Here is a 19,710-nt window from a genome sequence, read left to right on the forward strand (position 1 = left end):
GTCATTGAAATATCAAGGTGTTCCTTACGTGGCCATGAAGATATGTATATTGCTGCTAATGTTGCTATATATATTAAGCTGAGTGGAAGCACTTGTTTATTCACAGTTTCATTTTATACGCTGCACGTGAATGAACATTTGTTTGAAATAAATGTGATCTCGCGTGTTTACAAATTAGGTATCTCACTGACGGATGCTTATAAAAGAATAAATATGTCTCTTTTTCCTCCTTTTTTAAAATTTGAAACGTGTTAAAAAGTGTGTATGTGTGTGTGTTGATGTGAGTATATTAATACAAAAGAATAAATTAAAAAACAATGTAAATAAATAAGAAAAATATTTAAACAAAATTTCTATTCTTTATTTCAAGATATGTGATAAAATTGAAAATGCTCTTCAGATCTTCGATTTTTGGACGGATTGTTTGAAATCTTTTAATTATTTTATCTGTTTTAATAGAATATTAATTAGTTTATTTCCTGGAAAAATAAAATTAGAGATTTATAAATTTGACTTCTCTCTCCTCGTGTGATAAACATGAATTGTAGTAAATTGTAAATTTGATATAAATGTTAAAAGCTAAAAAATAGAGTAGGTAATTTTTACTTAAAAATTTTTAAAGTAATTTTTATTTTAAAAGGTTAAATAATAAAAATGTAAAAAAAACTTTTTACATTAAATTTTCAAATTTCTCTATTTAAACAAATCTTTATCGCATATTTTGTAAATTCAAAATAAAAAGCAAAACAGGGAAAGAACTTTAAAAAATATTATAGTAAATTATAGTAAATTATAGTAAATATCTAAATAAAAAAGTGCTGAATTTTAACTCCAAGCTTTTGGACTGAAAGTATACAACTTATTGATGCGAAAAAAATGAAATATAAATTTTCTAACAAAAGTAAGCAAGTTTAAATGTAACTAATAATTGCAAGTTTAACTGTTACTCGTTAAATATTAAAGATAAGAGACTACGCGTGAGGTCATGAGAAGATACGTAACTGCCAACCGATAACAGCTAACGGAAAAAAATTACACATATATGTGACAACAATTGTCTCTACTATTTTGTATCAATCATTCTTTTACATATACATATATATTAAATAATAATTTTTTTCATAATCACTTTCTTCACAATTCTAATGTACCAATAATATGTTTATACAATAAATATTATTATATTATTATTATCAAACTATTAATAACTAATAAATACATTTATATATAGAAGCTTCTTTAATCCGAAAAAATTTAATTTCAAAAATTGATTTCATTCCATTCAATTGAACTTTATGTTTCAAACGTATAAATATCTTTTTTTTTAAATTATAATTAATTTAAAGAAATAAATTAGTTCAAAAAATTCTTTTGGGTGTATGTATCCTTTATCAGAAACTTAAATTACGATTATTTTATTGAAAATTTTAAGAGAAGCTATATATTTTATATTTTAAAACAAACTATGTAGAATTATAATTATTGATTGATTATGAAACTGGTGATAATTTTCAGATAAAAACTGATGACGCTTCGGTAATTAAATAATTAAAATTCAAATTTCGAAATTGTGTTAAAAATTTACTAAGAAATCTTACAATTTTAAAATTATTAATTTTTTACTTAAAAATAAACTGAATCAATCCATTAAATTTAATTTACTCAAGAAGCCATTAAAATACGTATTCATTGATAATTGTATTTGCAGAAATTCAATTGAGATCATAACGATATAATAAATATTATTAAATAATTTAAAGATAATACTATTACCACAAAATGTCAAAATATCACTAATCTATGAGTAATAAACAATTGAAAATTAACCTGCATTTTTTGCGAAGACAGTGTAAGCCAAACAAAGTAGATCAAATTTTAATAGATTAAACGAGTAATAAAATTTAATATTGAATCTGTAGGTTTTCTAGCAATATAGATGCGGAGGGAAATAAGTTCCACAAGAAGTACTTCCGAAATACTTTGCATCAATGTATTGCATTCCATTGTGCAATTAATAGAATCGAAAGTATCGCTAAAGTAATGGAAGTGAACATGAAATTCATTTTCTTCTCAGTAATATTTATTATAATATTTTCGGAAGCAGAACCGAATCCGACAGAGAGATCTACGCAATTTAACAAATTAGATTTTCTGGTCAAATTTCTCTTTCCTAAGGAACCCGATATAGTAAGAGTAAGAAACGCAGAAGAAGGCCGAGCAGCGAATAAAGTGACCACGTTAGATTTCGTAAGTGTAACACAATTATTATTTTTTTTAACTTTTTCGTCTCATTAGCACATTTTTGAAAAAAACCATTAGTGTGATCGATAAATATTATCGTCAAACTATTGATAACCAACTAACCAACAGAACTATTGTAAATAAATTGATATAAAAGAGGCTTTTTAATTCGAAAAAAATTAATTTTAAAAATTGATCTTATTTGATTCTAGACTAGGTTTAAACGACTAAAATCCTCTCTTTATAATTAATTCAAAGAATTCTTTTGGGTATGTGTTTATTTTATCAGAAATTTAAACTGCTATTAATAAAGTTGAGATTATTTGGAAAGATTTTATCAAGATTTTACAAATAGATTTTATTTTATGATAACTGCATAGAGTAAGTGTACATACAGTTTTTAATATTTTTTTAACAATAAATATATTAAGACCATATATGTCTCAATTCCATTCTAATCTCGACTATACAGATTGGTTTGATAGAAAGATATGGCTATCCCGCCGAAGAACATCACGTTACAACGGAAGATGGATATAACTTGAAGATACACAGAATACCTAGCAGTCCTCTGTCCAATAATCAACAAAATAAAACAGTTGTGTTACTTATACACGGTATCTTGTGCACATCCGATTGCTGGGTGTTGTTTGGTGCTAACAAAGATCTCGGTAAGTCCATCCATAAATATTGCTAGAATCATCTTGTACAGTTTGGAAATTATCAATGTTTTTCATTGAACATTTATTCGATCTGATTCCAAATTAATGGAAAAGTCTATTAAAAAATGTTAATTCTGAGATATCCAGCGAGATATACAGTGTATTTTAATTATGTATATAAATCCATGATACAAATGTTATATTATTTTATTAATGCAAAAATTTAGCAAAAGAAAAATATATTTGAATAAATAGCTGATTTTTTGCTTGACTTTTTATCAAAAATTAGTAATTAATATCTTATTCAATAGAATAATCATAATTTAAAAAAATTATCATATTCATTAATTATGTATCGTCATATTGTATTGCAGCATTTTTATTAGCTGATAAAGGATACGATGTATGGGTTGGAAATTACAGAGGGAATTCCTATTGCAGATCACATGTCGAAATGTCTCCACAAGATCCCAATTTCTGGCAATTTAGGTAAAATTTTATTTCATTATTATAACTTTAAAAATAGATTTTAGTTTTATTATAAATCTTTATTTTCTTAAATATTTATATAATTATAAATTATAAATTATAAATATGTTAAATCTTTTCTTTAACTCTTCCTTTTATTTCATTTTATTTTTTAAAATCTTTAATGCTTTGCATATACAACATATTATATAAAACATAATACATAAAGAAGAATATTAAAATTTATTTGCATTATCTAGCTATCATGATGTAGGAACAAAAGACTTGCCGGCTACGATCGACTACGTCCTTGATTATACAAAGTCCAAAACTCTGCATTATATCGGTCATTCGATGGGAACTACCACATTGTTTGCCTTACTTTCCACCAAACCCGAATACAATGCAAAAATAAAATTAGGAATGTGTCTCGCTCCAATTGCTTTTTGGAAGGAATTGTCTTCTACATTCAACTTTCTCCTTAATATAGGGTCACAAATAAGGGTAAAAATAGGAGAAAACTAATTATGGTATCCTTCTTTCAGACTTTAAGCTGCTGATTCCGTAGATCTTTGATCTTTTCCTTATCTGCATAGTAAAACATTCCGGACTCTTATCCTTGTCGCTGAACTTATCTAGCTCTCTCTATATGTTAATTGCTCTTAGTCCATAATTGTCCTGGCACTCAAAAACAAAGTCATTTTTTTTCTTTTATTTGAGGATTTAAAGACTCGCTCATCTTCCATTATTTAAGCACATCTCAAGATCGATATTATATCTACGTTTGAAAAATTGTAGCATAATTTTTGAATCGGAGAATTTTTTTTCATTCCTTCTCGACATAAGTCAATCCATTTTTCCAAAATCATATGTTTCTGTTTCCAAAACAATTGCATCTTCTTCTATGTCCAGGAAATGCATCTTCTTATAATGCTCGCCCAAATTGCGTAACGTCGGCATTCTACACTTCATCTTAAACTTCTTTTGAAAACCTTGTGCCTTCGGTATCAGCCTTTCATTTCCTCTTGCATCATAGAAAACAGTCACCATCATATGAGAAAACGGTTTGACATTGAATAATATTTTGATTGCTACTACTGACGTACATAGAATGGCTGTCATAAATTATATTTTATAATTATGCTTTTTTAAATATTTCTTATTCTCTATAAAACATTGTTTTTACAAAATATATAGTTATCATCTTTATGCACATAATAATTTAATAAATAGTTTTATTTATATTATCAGATGTTATATCACATAATTTTTATTATAACTCTTTTATATTTGTTTATTAGGAATTTTTCAATACTAACGATGTATATGAAGTCGCATCATTATCATCGACGAGTATCACGGTAGGAAGGGTATTGTGTGCGAATAAATCAATCACTCAACTTTTTTGTATTACGTTAATGTTCGTACTCGCAGGAGTCGATCCGGCGCAACTTAATACCGTAAGTTATATCGTATATCGTATTTATTTCTAATTTAAACATATTATTTTCGTTAATTATTTCGCTAATTTTAATGTTGCAATTTAATAACTATTTTTTAAGAATAAAAAAGATTATAAAACATAAAATTTTTATATTATATTTCACATAAATCAATCTTTTTTAAATCTTTCTAATAAAATTATTACAGACAATGTTACCGGAAATAATGTCGCATTTTCCGGCCGGCACTTCCGTGAAAACATTAGACCATTATTATCAAAATGTAATGACAGGTACGCATTTTGTCACCTTAAATATCTAATAATATATAATGTTAATTATAAAAAAACAAATTCACTATACGTAAAATATATATTAAATTTTCTAATAATATTTTTATTATTGCAATCCTTATTCTTTTATTATTAAAATGTATTTTCAATTTCCGCCATTATAATCTTATTATTTATTAAAGAACTGATTGTGAGTAATACAATAAAATATTTTTATGTTAGTCGTCTATTTCCTTTTATTTGTATGTAAACAACTTGCATGTAAACAAAAATTTAATTTTACTCTTTCTTTTAAATATTTCTTTAATTTTTATTAATTACATACGTGTTTATAATTATCGATTGATTGTTACAGGCAAGTTTCAAAATTTCGATTACGGATATCTGGGCAATTATGAGCGATATAAACAGACAACACCTATAGAATATAATGTAAAAGAAATCACTGCACCCATAGCTTTATTTTATGGCGCTAGTGATGTGGTTTCTCTAAGAACAGTAAGTTATTAATTTCAAATTTAATTAATTTCAAATTTAATTTAAGGAAAACATTTTATTCAAACATATATTTTAAAAAGTAGCTATTTATGTGGGGTTTTATACATTACATACTTATCTTAAAAAATCCTTTGCGAAAAAAACACGCCAAGTATAAAAGAATTCACACTGTAAAATAAAAATAAAAAATAATATAATTATACAAAATTTTTATAACGCGTCACTGGATATTTAGCTTATATTATCACTTACGTGCATAAAAATCGATATATTTATGAAAAGAAAGAAAGGAATGCTTATATTCTAAAAATTTTAATTATTACAATAAAATTATTTTAAAATAAAATTATTATCACCAATTTTATCTCTTTGTTTTTCTTTTTCTAGAATGTCTTGTATTTATATAAACAATTACCAAATGCTGTTTTGTTAGAAGAAGTTCCGTATAAATCTTTCAATCATGTGGATTTCACGTGGTCCATCGATGCAAAAACTCTTCTATATGATCATTTAATAGAAGTGATGCAAAAATTTGATGTTGAATCAGACTTATCAGGTTTTAAACGATATATACCATGAAGATACATGTCGGAAGGTCACAACAAGGAGTTGCTTATAAACCACATGGTTGAAGGCGAAAACTATAAATTTAACGAATTCAAATCTATTAATGAGATTCAATGACTGAAAATTTCGATTTTATACCAATTGATAAATATTTCTTAGGTATTTTTATAATCAAGATAGATCTCATTCTAGCTAATATCTACATATATCTAAAAATAGTCCGTCCTGAAAATAGTCTAAAAGTGTCTTTTACAACGTTTTATAATATATTTAGATCTCTTAATTTCTTGAAATGATACCTAAGATGTATTTCATATGTAATCTTATATTGAAAACAAGGATTTAAAGTACAAAATTAATAATTATCAGAGATGTGCATTTTTTTTACATAAATGCACTTAAAATGAAAATGCAAAATGTAAAATGTTTATTTTGCATTTAAAATATAAGTTTTCAAAAACCATTTTATATCTCTATTTATATGGGTTTTCATTACTCATTTTCTATTTTAAATGCATTTTTCTTGCAAACTCAAAAAATAATCAGGCTATCAATAATAGTTCTAAATAAATATAAATAAATCAAAGAGATATGTTGCACTTGTTTATTGTAAAATAAATCCTAGATTAAACTTAGTCATTTAATCGTTTCGTTTTTGTAGTAAACTCAATGCCACCATTCCTACAACATATATCACAGTGATGTCAGAATGCAAATGTAATTTTATGCAAAAAATAATGAATAATTTAATATGATATTACATTTGACAGATAAAATATGTCTCTTCGAATGTGTGTGACTGTAGAATTTATAATTTACTGCTTTAATAAATATAAAAATTCAAAACTGTAGAGAAAACATGGTAAAATTGACAGCAAAAAAGGTAGAATAAGATATAAGAAAGTATAAGCATTTTATATAACATTGTTATAAGAAAATCGATAAATGTTGATTACGACGATAAAAAAATTTATTAAAGCTAACTTTACATAAGTGAGAAAAAGATATGAAAATGATGTGTGTGTATACTTGGAATTAAATAACAAGAATAAATTTAAATTTAATATAGAGTGAGATTTGTTACGATTCTGTATCAACCATTTTGATACAATCACTTGTTATATCTACTTTTCTTTACACATACAAAATTCACATATATTACAGAAATAATAAATATTTTGATGCTTTTATAGTTTATAATATTTATTTATAATATTTATTTCTATTTCTGTGTAAAATAAAATCATGGCAATGCGGACGGATATGACACTTACAACGATGATATTAACAGCGATCGTTGCTTTGACATCTCTAGAACAGTTTATGTACTATATATATTTTGTATGTACAATGTGTAACATAACTATATATATTATATATATTTAAAAAAAAAATTATATTTCATTTTCGAATTTATATTTCATTTTAAAGTTACATATATGGTTTCAGCTGCACTAAACCAGACTGGCAGTAGCGATTTTAATGACAACATTATCAGCATTTCGCTCATAAACTGTTAGGTCGTGTCCTCTTGGCTGCTCTAGTAAAGCAGCGAGTTGTTCCCCGTTTGCGAATGATCCTGTCGAAGGTGCTAGAATCACGTCACATTCTAACTGACCTGTACAAAGGAAAAAATCATATCTTTCTTCTGAGACATTATTTGTTAATGATAAAATCTCTCGAGTTTCAATCATAACTAATCCGTTAAACAGAATATTTACAAATCTCATAATTTCTTAGAATGTTTTAGAAATTGTTCATAATTGAAATTTATGGAAAATTTTGTAAAAAATATCAGATTTTTATTCAGGTTTTATAATATTTTTTAGAAATTTATAAAATAAAAAATCTCAGAATATTTTACATTTTTATACGAAATTTTATAAGAAATTTTGATAAAATTTATTTACGATAAAAATATGAAATATATTATTCAGATTATTGATATGAAAATTTTAAAATAATATTTTCCATTTAACGGAATCTTATATTTTGCTCTGTCATTGAATGTATTTAATTTAGCGATACAAATTAACGCAAGCATGTTATTCTATCTTTATTTTCAAATGGATATCGAACAAAGATTCAATAAGATGTGTTGACTTTTGTTAACACATTTCATATCTAATAAAAAATAAAGATAAAATGACGATTGCATTTTTATATTGCTAAATAAAATGCATTCAAAGATCGGGCAGAAAAGTAAATCGTGTATTTCTCCAGATTATGAAAATATTTCAGATATATCTATATCGATGTAAATAATTTAAATTTATTCATAAATTTTTAGATTCTTTTTCTAAACATTTCTGAAAAGCGTGACAATTCGTATAGATCTAAATATGAATATTTTTCGAGAAAGCTATAGAATTTTTATAAAAAAATTTATGATAAGTAAACGCTGAGAATTTTTTCTCGGAGTATAGTGAATTAATTTATGACATTTATATTATATAATATTTTTTACATAAATTACTGTCGTGGAATATCATATTTCCTTCGTATTTACCCGATAAGGAAGGCGATGCACCTTTGCTGGAACCGTACATGCGAGTGTTGTATCCCGAATCATTATGAGTATCGTGCAAAGGTGGTGTAGGACTGTACACCGGATTGCGTGATCTGTAGGGCATTCTCGCGATACTGTCATAGTGCACTTCTTCGGGAATACCTTTTCCACAGTTCGCACCCTTGTATGCCTCGGGTTGTTCGGCCTCGACGCCTTCTTCCTCGCTGCTTTTGCTGTCATTATCTGTAACGTCGATGTCGTTTAAGATGAATTAGTTCGAATTGAAAGTATCTTTCTAAAGAATTAATTTTTACAAATATGAAAAATTTTTTAAAAAGATAAATTAAATGTTTGGTAATTATACAATAATAGGGAGGCAGCTCCGACTCCAATGATCTTGACATATGTTATTAAGATCATCACTCTGAGCAATATTCTAGAGGTTTTAATCGGCGCTCATGGTTTATTAAAAAGTTTTTAGCAAAAAAAGTTTCAAAAATAACAACTTTCTACGCATACACTTTTCTACTGATACAACAAATGGATTGGGTTAGTTTATGTATAAATATAAAATCTAAAATACGAGGAAAAAAAGAAAGAATAATGTGAAAAAATATTGTAGATTTTTAGTATCATTTTATTTATTATTTATCTATATTTTCACTTATAGAATATGTAGTACTCATTATGTCGAAAAAAGCATCTAATTGTTCATGAAATGTAAATGTTCATGTAATGTTCATGTAATATTCTTTTAAATATAAATTCAGCTAAATAATGCTCAAAGTGATATTCTCTTCGTCCATAGGGAGGAATAGTTCCGCGAATATCTCTCCATAGTCTTTCAATGTTTTGAGTGTGCACCCCCGTATCTGGATCAACGAAGTTTTGTGAATAATTGACTGTGTGTGTGTATTATGCTGATATATGTGTGTATCGATTTGTTCGTATACTTTTCAAGTCACTAATAATTATGGATCCTGGAGCAATATACTTTGCAATAAGTGGTAGTAATATTTCTGTTTTGCGAGATGGAACTGGTATATAGCAAATATTTTTTTTTTACTACGACGTTCTACTCCACCGAAAATCCATTGACCTGTAATTAATCGTCCCCGATTATATTTCCGACGCTCAAACTTTGCTTTGTCTATCTCTACGACAATTCCATCTCCATCAATTTGACTCTGTTTTTCTGTTAGCCATATATATATATATATATATTAGCTAAAAATTTATTAGTGATTTTAATAAATACACTACTGCCACAAAATAACGAACAAAATAAGTTTAATAAAATAATTTATCAATATTTTACAAGAAAAATGTAATTATCATGTACTTTATAAAAAATGAAACAAATTACCTTTCGGCAAAAGTTAATCCAATCAACCGCTGTATTTGGTCCAATATTGAGTTCCTTTTGTAAAAATGTTTGTCGAGGAGCAGTAAGCATTATAAAGTAGCATATCAATCTACAACTACGTCCAGAGATGTTCAAATGGGTATCTAAACTCATTTGAAATATAAAATACAAAATAGTTGGAATCTTTTCATTTGAAAATATAAAATGTAAAATGATTTTCAGACACCCATTTGAAATAGAAAATACAAAATAGTTGGAATCTTTTCATTTGAAAATATAAAATGTAAAATGATTTTCAGACACCCATTTGAAATAGAAAATGGAATTTAATAAACTTTTAATAAACTTAAAAACATCAATTGGTTGTAGAATAGAGAATTTCTAGAGACTCAAGAATTTTCTTCCCTGCAGCCAATTGACACGCTAGAAAAATTTATCCTGCAATATCAGTTTTAGACCTCTTGCCCATAAGAAATGCACGCGGCAAAACGCGACGCAGTAGCCAATGAACGCTAAGAAAACGCCACGTTGATTAAATTTTTAGTAGTATTGTTTATAAAAAATGCATTTGAAATAAAAAATGGATAATAAAACCTATTTAAATGGAAATGTAAAATAGGTTTTAGAACAATATATTTTAAATACAAAATACAAAATAAGCATTTTACATTTTGTATTTCCACTTTAAATGCATCTATTTGGAAAATGCACATCTCTGACTACGTCAACGCTTAAAAGTCCCTGAGAAAACCAAGCCCCGTTCAAAGCACTGATAATTTGAGTTTGAAATTGCAAGTTATTCGTGTACGTTTACGCTTTTCTTTTTGTTTATAATAACTTCGTGTGCAATGAAAAGGTAGTGGTTGTCCATCCTTTAAATCGATGATGTTTTGGCAACGTGGACTTTTAATTTTGTCATGAATAACTTTTTTTCCATACAAATAACGTAACAACTCATCATACTTGGTTGTTAAAGCGAGAAATTCATAGAATTTCATTTTCTCCTAATCAAAGTAAACTGTACAACTGTCTATCTTGTACTGACTCCTGCTGATTTTCATTACTTTACTATAAGCTAAGGTCAATAAAAAACGTAAACAAACAAATCTCAATCTCAAAGACAATACGCTGTGGCCATTACACACACACACGCGCGGGAGGGTACAAGGGGGGCCTTCGGCCCCCCTCCCACACCCACCCCGCCGGTAGGGATATCCTAAACAGAAATGCGTAGAAGTACGGTGCATATTTTGTTAATAATAACTTACGACATATTTCTGTCTAGGATATCCCTACGGTAGGTACGGGAAGGGTGGACGAAGCCCCCTTTGCCCCCCCCCCGTGTGTGTGTGTGTGTGTATGCGTGCTTGTATTATGAAAATATTGTTTCATCCTTTCAGAAATACACCCATAATATTTAAAATGGTTTGGTTAAAGACAAGAATAAATTGTATTTAACTGTTTGTGATTAAAGTAGAAAATATTTTGAATTTTTAATAAAAAACTATTATATATATTAACGATTGACTGCTTTAACTGATTCAAATTATTTAAATGATTCAAAATGACTGCTATATTTTCTAAACTTTTTTTGTTAATAACTTTTAAATAAACAACGAGCGATGGCTAAAACTTTTTGGATGTTACTCAGGGTCATGACATTGCCAACATATGTCAAGGTCAACGCGATCGGAGCTGGCTCCGTTATTCTAAACATTTACCAAAAATTTAATTCATATTTTCAACAAATTTTTTTATTATTTCTTATGCTAAACATCTAGATAATAAAGATTAAAATTATGCTCAAAGTCTCCTCAAGTAAAATTAATTCAAAATTAAAGGACACACACAATTTCTTAGTGACACAATACTTTTATATAAATAACAATGAGAAGAAGCAGCTTATGTAAGAAGAAACAATAAAATTTAATGTAAGAAAAAAAATCATATGATTTAAGGAAAGAGATTATTAAAGGAGAGAGATACCCCATTATGAGGAGCTCCCTCTTTCTCTCTCTCTCTGTCTTCTTCCTTTTGTTATTTTTTTTATACATATAATAATTATGTCAAGGACCTTGTTCCAATATGTCGTTCCAATACAAAAGTAAGATATTTTGTGTGTCAATGGATTATTCAAGAATCAGAATATAAAAAATACGCTTTTAAATATATATGTTTTCCTCAAAATATTAATATGAGAAATATGAATCAAGTTTAAAAAAAGTACTTAAGTATATTTTTTCCAACTTTATATTTTTTAAGTTTCAAAGTTAAGTCTCTTGAAAATAAAATCTGATGTAAAAAGATTTTATTTTACATTTTCAACTTACATTTACGCAAGAAATCATTTTTTTCAGTCATATTATACTTGGTTTCACACGCATGATACACATGTGCATACATATGCATAATACATACATTCTATGTACAATAATTACATGTTATAATTTAAAAAAATGAGTGCTATATGTGTAATTATACTGTTATTTTTCAGAAGGCATCGGACTTTTGTAATCCTGCAATAATATGCTACATCACCGCACGTGTATCTCTATGTTGCAATCTTATAAATAAAAAATTTCTACAACTTTTTTCTGTTATATAAAAAATTTGATTAATATTTTCTACAATTTTTTTATTATTTCTTACGCTAAACATCTATATAATAAAGATTAAAATTATGCTCAAAGTCTCTTCAAATAAAATTAATTCAAAATTGAAGGACACAAGTTCCTATTTATTAGAGACGCAATACTTTTATATGAATAACAATGTGAAGAAGCAGCCTATGTAAGAAGAAACAACAAGATTTGACTTATGTAAGAAAAAAAAATCATATTTCATTTAACAAAATTAATGTGATCTTGAAACGGAACTTGACGACGGAAATGTATCTATAATCTGGAACAAATTCGTGACTAAAATTACATCGCTGCCTTCTCCTAGGAATGTTAAAATAGAAAATAAACTTTATTTAAAACACTTTTTTCTGACTAATTAAAAGCTAGCAAAAATCACCATGTGAAGTAATTAAAATTGGCACACCTTGTATATAAATAGTGTCCAGACCAGAACATGGTGCCCATACTTTAATCTTGATCATAGTCTAACTACATTAATATGCATGGATAAAATCTTAGATGGAACAAAGAACTTTTTACTTATACAGGCAGAGTGCATTTTTTCTTTTTCTCGATAAAAGTTGATTGACTGGATGTCATTAAAATAAAAAGGTGTTCCTTATGTGGCCATGAAAATATATATATTGCTGCTAATGTTGCTATATATATATAGCTGAATGGACGCACTTGTTTATTCCCAGTTTCATTTTATACACTGCACGTGAATGAACATTTGTTTGAAATAAATGTGATCTCGCGTGTTTACAAATTAGGTATCTCACTGACGGATGCTTATAAAAGAATAAATATATCTGTTTTTCCTCCTTTTTTAAAATTTGAAACGTGTTAAAAAGTGTGTATGTGTGTGTATTGATGTGAGTATATTAATACAAAAGAATAAATTAACAATGTAAATAAATAAGACAAATATTTAAACAAAATTCTTATTTTTTATTTCAAGATATGTGATAAAATTGAAGATTCTCTTCAGATCTCCGATTTTTGGACGGATTATTTGAAATCTTTTAATTATTTCATCTCTTTTAATAGAATATTAATTAGTTTATTTCCTGGAAAAGTAAAATTAGAGAATTTATAAATTTGACTTCTCTCTCCTCGTGTGATAAACATGAATTGTAGTAAATTGTAAATTTGATATAAATGTTAAAAGCTAAAAAATAGAGTAGGTAATTTTTACTTAAAAATTTTTAAAATAATTTTTATTTTAAAAAGCTAAATAATAAAAATGTAAGAAAAGCTTTCTACATTAAATTTTCAAATTTCTTTACTTAAACAAATCTTTATCGCATATTTTGTAAATTCAAAATAAAAAGCAAAACAAGGAAAGAACTTTAAAAAATATTGTAGTAAACATCTAAATAAATAAGTGCTGAATTTTAACTCCAAGCTTTTGGACTAAAACTATACAACTTATTGATGCAAAAAAAATGAAATATATATTTTGTGACAAAAGTAACCTCTAGAAGACTGCTAGAAGATAAAACACAAATGGTTAAAAATATATATAAATATATTAAATAATTCCTTAAAATACAAACAAAGTAGATCAAACTTTAATAGATTAAACGAGTAACAAAAATTTAATATTGAATCTGTAGGTTTTCTGGCAATAAAGAGATGCGGAGAGAGATAAGTTCCATAAGAAGTACTTCCAAATAGTCTGCATCTATGTGTTGCATTCCATTGTGCAATTAATAAAATCGAAAGTATCGCCAAAGTAATGGATGTGAACATGAAATTCATTTTCTTCTCAGTAATATTTATTATAATATTTTCGGAAGCAGAACCGAATCCGACAGAGAGATCTACGCACTTTAACAAATTAGATTTTCTGGTCAAATTTCTCTTTCCTAAGGAACCCGATATAGTAAGAGTAAGAAACGCAGAAGAAGGCCGAGCAGCGAATAAAGTGACCACGTTAGATTTCGTAAGTATAACACAATTATTATTCTTTTTTATCTTTTTCGTCTCATTAGCACATTTTTGAGAAAAACCATTAGTGTGATCGATAAATATTATCGTCAAACTATTGATAACCAACTAACCAACAGAACTATTGTAAATAAATTGATATAAAAGAGGCTTTTTAATTCGAAAAAAATTAATTTTAAAAATTGATCTTATTTGATTCTAGACTAGGTTTAAACGACTAAAATCCTCTCTTTGTAATTAATTCAAAGAATTCTTTTGGGTATGTGTTTATTTTATCAGAAATATAAACTGCTATTAATAAAGTTGAGATTATTTGGAAAGATTTTATCAAGATTTTACAAATAGATTTTATTTTATGATAACTGCATAAAGTAAGTGTACATACAGTTTTTAATATTTTTTTAACAATAAATATATTAAGACCATATATGTCTCAATTCCATTCTAATCTCGACTATACAGATTGGTTTGATAGAAAGATATGGCTATCCCGCCGAAGAACATCACGTTACAACGGAAGATGGATATAACTTGAAGATACACAGAATACCTAGCAGTCCTCTGTCCAATAATCAACAAAATAAAACAGTTGTGTTACTTATACACGGTATCTTGTGCACATCCGATTGCTGGGTGTTGTTTGGTGCTAACAAAGATCTCGGTAAGTCCATCCATAAATATTGCTAGAATCATCTTGTACAGTTTGGAAATTATCAATGTTTTTCATTGAACATTTATTCGATCTGATTTTAAATTAATGGAAAAGTCTATTAAAAAATGTTAATTCTGAGATATCCAGTGAGATATACAGTGTATTTTAATTATGTATATAAATTCATGATACAAATGTTATATTATTTTATTAATGCAAAAATTTAGCAAAAGAAAAAAATATTTGAATAAATAGCCGATTTTTTGCTTGACTTTATAAAAAATTAGTAATTAATATGTTATTCAAATTAAAATAGTCATAATTTAAATAAATTATCATATTCATTAATTATGTATCGTCATCTTGTATTGCAGCATTTTTATTAGCTGATAAAGGATACGATGTATGGGTTGGAAATTTCAGAGGGAATTCCTATTGCAGATCACATGTCGAAATGTCTCCACAAGATCCCAATTTCTGGCAATTTAGGTAAAATTTTATTTCATTATTATAACTTTAAAAATAGATTTTATTTTTATTATAAATCTTTATTTTCTTAAATTATTTGTATAATTATAAATTATAAATGTGTTAAATCTTTTTTTTAACTCTTCCTTTTATTTTATTTAAATTTTTTTTAAATCTTTAATGCTTGACATATACAACATATTATATAAAACATAATACGTAAAGAAGAATATTAAAATTTATTTGCATTATCTAGCTATCATGATAAAGGAACAAAAGACTTGCCGGCTACGATCGACTACGTGCTTGATTATACAAACTCCGAAACTCTGCATTATATCGGTCATTCGATGGGAACTACCACATTGCTCGCCTTACTTTCCACCAAACCCGAATACAATGCAAAAATAAAATTAGGAATTTGTCTCGCTCCAGTTGCTTTTTGGAAGGAATTGTCTTCTACATTCAACTTTCTCGTTAATATAGGGTCACAGATTAAGGTAAAAATGGGAGAAAACTTATCCTGATATTCTTCTTTCAGACTTTAAGCTGCTGATTTCGTGGATTTCTGATCTTTTCCTTATCTGCATAGTAAAACATTCCGGACTCTTATCCTTATCGTTGAACTTATCTAGCTCTCTCTATATGTTAATTGCTCTTAGTCCATAATTGTCCTGGCACTCAAAAACAAAGTCATTTTTTTTCTTTTATTTGAGAATTAATAGACTCGCTCATCTTCCATTATTTAAGCACATCAAGATCGATATTATATCTACGTTTGAAAAATTGTAGCATAATTTTTGAATCGAAGAGGTTTTTTTATTCTTTCTTGACATAAGTCAATGCATTTGTCCAAAATCATATGTTTCTGTTTCCAAAACAATTGCATCTTCTTCTATGTCCAGGAAATACATCTTATAATGCTCGACCAAATTGCGTAATGTCGGCATTCTATACTTCATTTTAAACTTCTTTTGAAAACCTTGTGCTTTTGTGTGTATGGCATCAGCCTTTCATTTCCTCTTGCATCATAGAAAGCAGCCACCGCTACCATATGAAAAAACGATTTGATATTGAATAATATTTTGATTAATACCACCGACGTACATAGAATGGCTATATCATAAATTATACTTTATAATTTTGTTTTTTTAAATATTTCTTATTCTCTATAAAACATTGTTTTTACAAAATATATGGTGCTCATCTTTATGCACGTAATAATTTAATAAATAGTTTTATTTACAATATCAGATGTTATATCACATAATTTTTATTATAACTCTTTTATATTTGTTCATTAGGAATTTTTCAATACTAACAATATATATGAATTCGGATCGTTATCATCGACGAGCATCACGCTAGGAAGAATATTGTGTGCGAATAAGGCAATCACTCAACCTTTGTGTATTACAATAATGTTCGTACTCGCAGGAGCCAATCCGGCGCAACTTAATACCGTAAGTTATATCGTATATCGTATTTAATTCTAATTTAACATATTATTTTCGTTAATTATTTTGCTAATTTTAATATTGCAATTTAATGACTATTTTTAAGAATAAAAAAGATTATAAAATATAAGATTTTTATATTATATGTCACATATAAATCAATTTTTTTTTAATTTTTCTAATAAAATTATTGCAGACAATGTTACCGGAATTATTGTTGCATTGTCCGGGCGGCACTTCCGTGAAAACATTAGACCATTATTATCAAAATATGATGACAGGTATGCATTTTGTCACCTTAAGTATCTAATAATATATAATGTTAATTATAAAGAAACAAATTCACTATACGTAAAATATATATTAAATTTTCTGATAATATTTTTATTATTGCAATCCTTATTCTTTTATTATTAAAATGTATTTTCAATTTCCGCCATTATAATCTTATTATTTATTAAAGAACTGAATAATACAATAAAATATTTTTATGTTAGTCGTCTTTTTCCTTTTATTTGTGCATGTAAACAAGAATTTAATTTTACTCTTTCTTTTAAATATTTCTTTAATTTTTATTAATTACATACGTGTTTATAATTATCAATTGATTGTTACAGGCAAGTTTCAAAATTTCGATTACGGATATCTGGGAAATTATGAGCGATATAAACAGAGAACACCTATAGAATATAATGTAAAAAAAATTACTGCGCCCATAGCTTTATTTTATGGCGCTAATGATCCGATTTCTCTAAAAACTGTAAGTATACTTTTTTAATTTCAAATTTAATTTAAGGAAAACATTTTATTCAAACATATATTTTAAAAAGTAGCTATTTATGTGGGGTTTTATACATTACATACTTATCTTAAAAAATCCTTTGCGAAAAAAACATGCCAAGTATAAAAGAATTCACATTGCAAAATAAAAATAAAAAATAATTATACAAAATTTTTATAACGCGTCACTGGATATTTAACTTATATTATCACTTACGTGCATAAAAATCGATATATTTATGAAAAGAAAGAAAGGAATGTTTATATTCTAAAAATTTTAATTATTACAATAAAATTATTATCACCAATTTTATCTCTTTGTTTTTCTTTTTCTAGAATGTCTTGTATTTATATAAACAATTACCAAATGCTGTTTTATTAGAAGAAATTCCGTATAAATCTTTCAATCATGTGGATTTCATGTGGTCCATCGATGCAAAAACTCTTCTATATGATCATTTAATAGAAGTGATGCAAAAATTTGATGTTGAATCAGACTTATCAGGTTTTAAACGATATATACCATGAAGATACATGTCGGAAGGTCACAACAAGGAGTTGCTTATAAACCACATGGTTGAAGGCGAAAACTATAAATTTAACGAATTCAAATCTATTAATGAGATTCAATGACTGAAAATTTCGATTTTATACCAATTGATAAATATTTCTTAGGTATTTTTATAATCAAGATAGATCTCATTCTAGTTAATATCTAAAAATAGGATTTAAAGTACAAAATTAATAATTATCAGAGATGTGTATTTTTTTTTACATAAATACACTTAAAATGAAAATGCAAAATGCAAAATGTTTATTTTGCATTTAAAATATAAGTTTTCAAAAACCATTTTATATCTCTATTTATATGGGTTTTCATTACTCATTTTCTATTTTAAATGCATTTTTTTTGCAAACTCAAAAAATAATCAGTCTATCAATAATAGTTTTAAATAAATATAAATAAATTAAAGAGATATGTTGCACTTGTTCATTGTAAAATAAATCCTAGATTAAGCTTAGTTTAATTTAATTCATTTAATCGTTTTGTTTTTGTAGTAAACTCTAATGCCACCATTCCTACAACATATATCACAGTGATGTCAGAATGCAAATGTGATTTTATGCAAAAAAATAATGAATAATTTAATATGATAAATAGTAATAAACACAGATAATAAGAAAAACAAGGATTTAACTATAATGTAAATAGATATATAAATATAAAATTATTTAGAAAAACATCTTTATTAAAAAAAATCATTTTAAATTATTTTAAAAATGTCTATTTTTCATTTTTTACTTTAAGTGGATGTCCAAAAACCATTTTGTATTTTGCATTTTTAAATGGAAACATTCCAATTATTTTGCATTTTCTATTTTAATAAGTTTCAAACATCTATTTTGCACATCTCTGATTATTATAATACGTATATGTGTATGTAAATAAAGAGGGATTTAATTATAATATTAAATAATATTAAAACTGGTCTAAATTATATATGCGTGAATATAATTTAATTTATAAATTATTATTTTTTGTAAAGAGTAATTGATTTTTTTAATTCTTGAAAATAGGAATTTATACAAAATTGTTTGAAATTTGTTCTACTTAATAAATTTTTTTTGTATATTTGGAGATAAATGCAAATTGAAAATATAAAAATATTATATTTAATGCAAGAAAATATTATTTTGAAAATATTATTTTGAAAACCCATTCATGCATATAT

General features: G+C 26.3%; 2 protein-coding genes across 6 annotated transcripts; both read left to right on the top strand.

Moving 5' to 3' along the window:
- The first annotated feature begins 184 nt into the window (after positions 1-184).
- LOC140673856 (lipase 3-like) lies at positions 185-18,718 on the top strand. 4 transcript variants are annotated; one of them, XM_072907080.1, is made up of 9 exons: positions 185-280; positions 14,287-14,615; positions 15,083-15,281; positions 15,647-15,761; positions 15,997-16,240; positions 17,045-17,203; positions 17,394-17,478; positions 17,815-17,957; positions 18,314-18,718. In XM_072907080.1, exons 2-9 carry the CDS (start codon positions 14,409-14,411, stop codon positions 18,503-18,505), a joined length of 1,344 nt encoding a protein of 447 aa, XP_072763181.1. In that variant the 5' UTR covers positions 185-280; positions 14,287-14,408; the 3' UTR covers positions 18,506-18,718. The 4 variants fall into 4 exon arrangements, with proteins under 4 accessions (XP_072763181.1, XP_072763179.1, XP_072763183.1 ...); XM_072907078.1 differs by lacking the exon at positions 185-280 and adding an exon at positions 13,356-13,542; XM_072907082.1 differs by lacking the exon at positions 185-280 and adding an exon at positions 14,044-14,179.
- On the top strand, positions 1,709-6,554 carry LOC140673855 (lipase 3-like). 2 transcript variants are annotated; one of them, XM_072907077.1, is made up of 9 exons: positions 1,709-1,849; positions 1,920-2,247; positions 2,714-2,912; positions 3,278-3,392; positions 3,632-3,875; positions 4,673-4,831; positions 5,022-5,106; positions 5,462-5,604; positions 5,992-6,554. In XM_072907077.1, the coding sequence occupies exons 2-9, from the start codon at positions 2,041-2,043 to the stop codon at positions 6,181-6,183; spliced, it is 1,344 nt and encodes a 447-aa protein (XP_072763178.1). In that variant the 5' UTR covers positions 1,709-1,849; positions 1,920-2,040; the 3' UTR covers positions 6,184-6,554. The 2 variants fall into 2 exon arrangements, with proteins under 2 accessions (XP_072763178.1, XP_072763177.1); XM_072907076.1 differs by having other exon boundaries at positions 1,732-2,247.
- Positions 18,719-19,710: the final 992 nt, after the last annotated feature.

Source organism: Anoplolepis gracilipes, chromosome 15 (genome assembly GCF_047496725.1).
Source record: "Anoplolepis gracilipes chromosome 15, ASM4749672v1, whole genome shotgun sequence".
Lineage (NCBI taxonomy): Eukaryota > Metazoa > Arthropoda > Insecta > Hymenoptera > Formicidae > Anoplolepis > Anoplolepis gracilipes.

Bases quoted from the DNA above. Each gene is read 5' to 3' on its own strand.
- LOC140673855 (XM_072907077.1), top strand. From the start codon at position 2,041: ATGGAAGTGAACATGAAATTCATTTTCTTCTCAGTAATATTTATTATA. The intron at 2,248-2,713 runs GTAAGTGTAACA...TCGACTATACAG, and splicing joins AAGTGACCACGTTAGATTTC to ATTGGTTTGATAGAAAGATA. The intron at 3,393-3,631 runs GTAAAATTTTAT...TGCATTATCTAG, and splicing joins CCCAATTTCTGGCAATTTAG to CTATCATGATGTAGGAACAA.
- LOC140673856 (XM_072907080.1), top strand. From the start codon at position 14,409: ATGGATGTGAACATGAAATTCATTTTCTTCTCAGTAATATTTATTATA. The intron at 15,762-15,996 runs GTAAAATTTTAT...TGCATTATCTAG, and splicing joins CCCAATTTCTGGCAATTTAG to CTATCATGATAAAGGAACAA. The intron at 16,241-17,044 runs GTAAAAATGGGA...TTTGTTCATTAG, and splicing joins ATATAGGGTCACAGATTAAG to GAATTTTTCAATACTAACAA.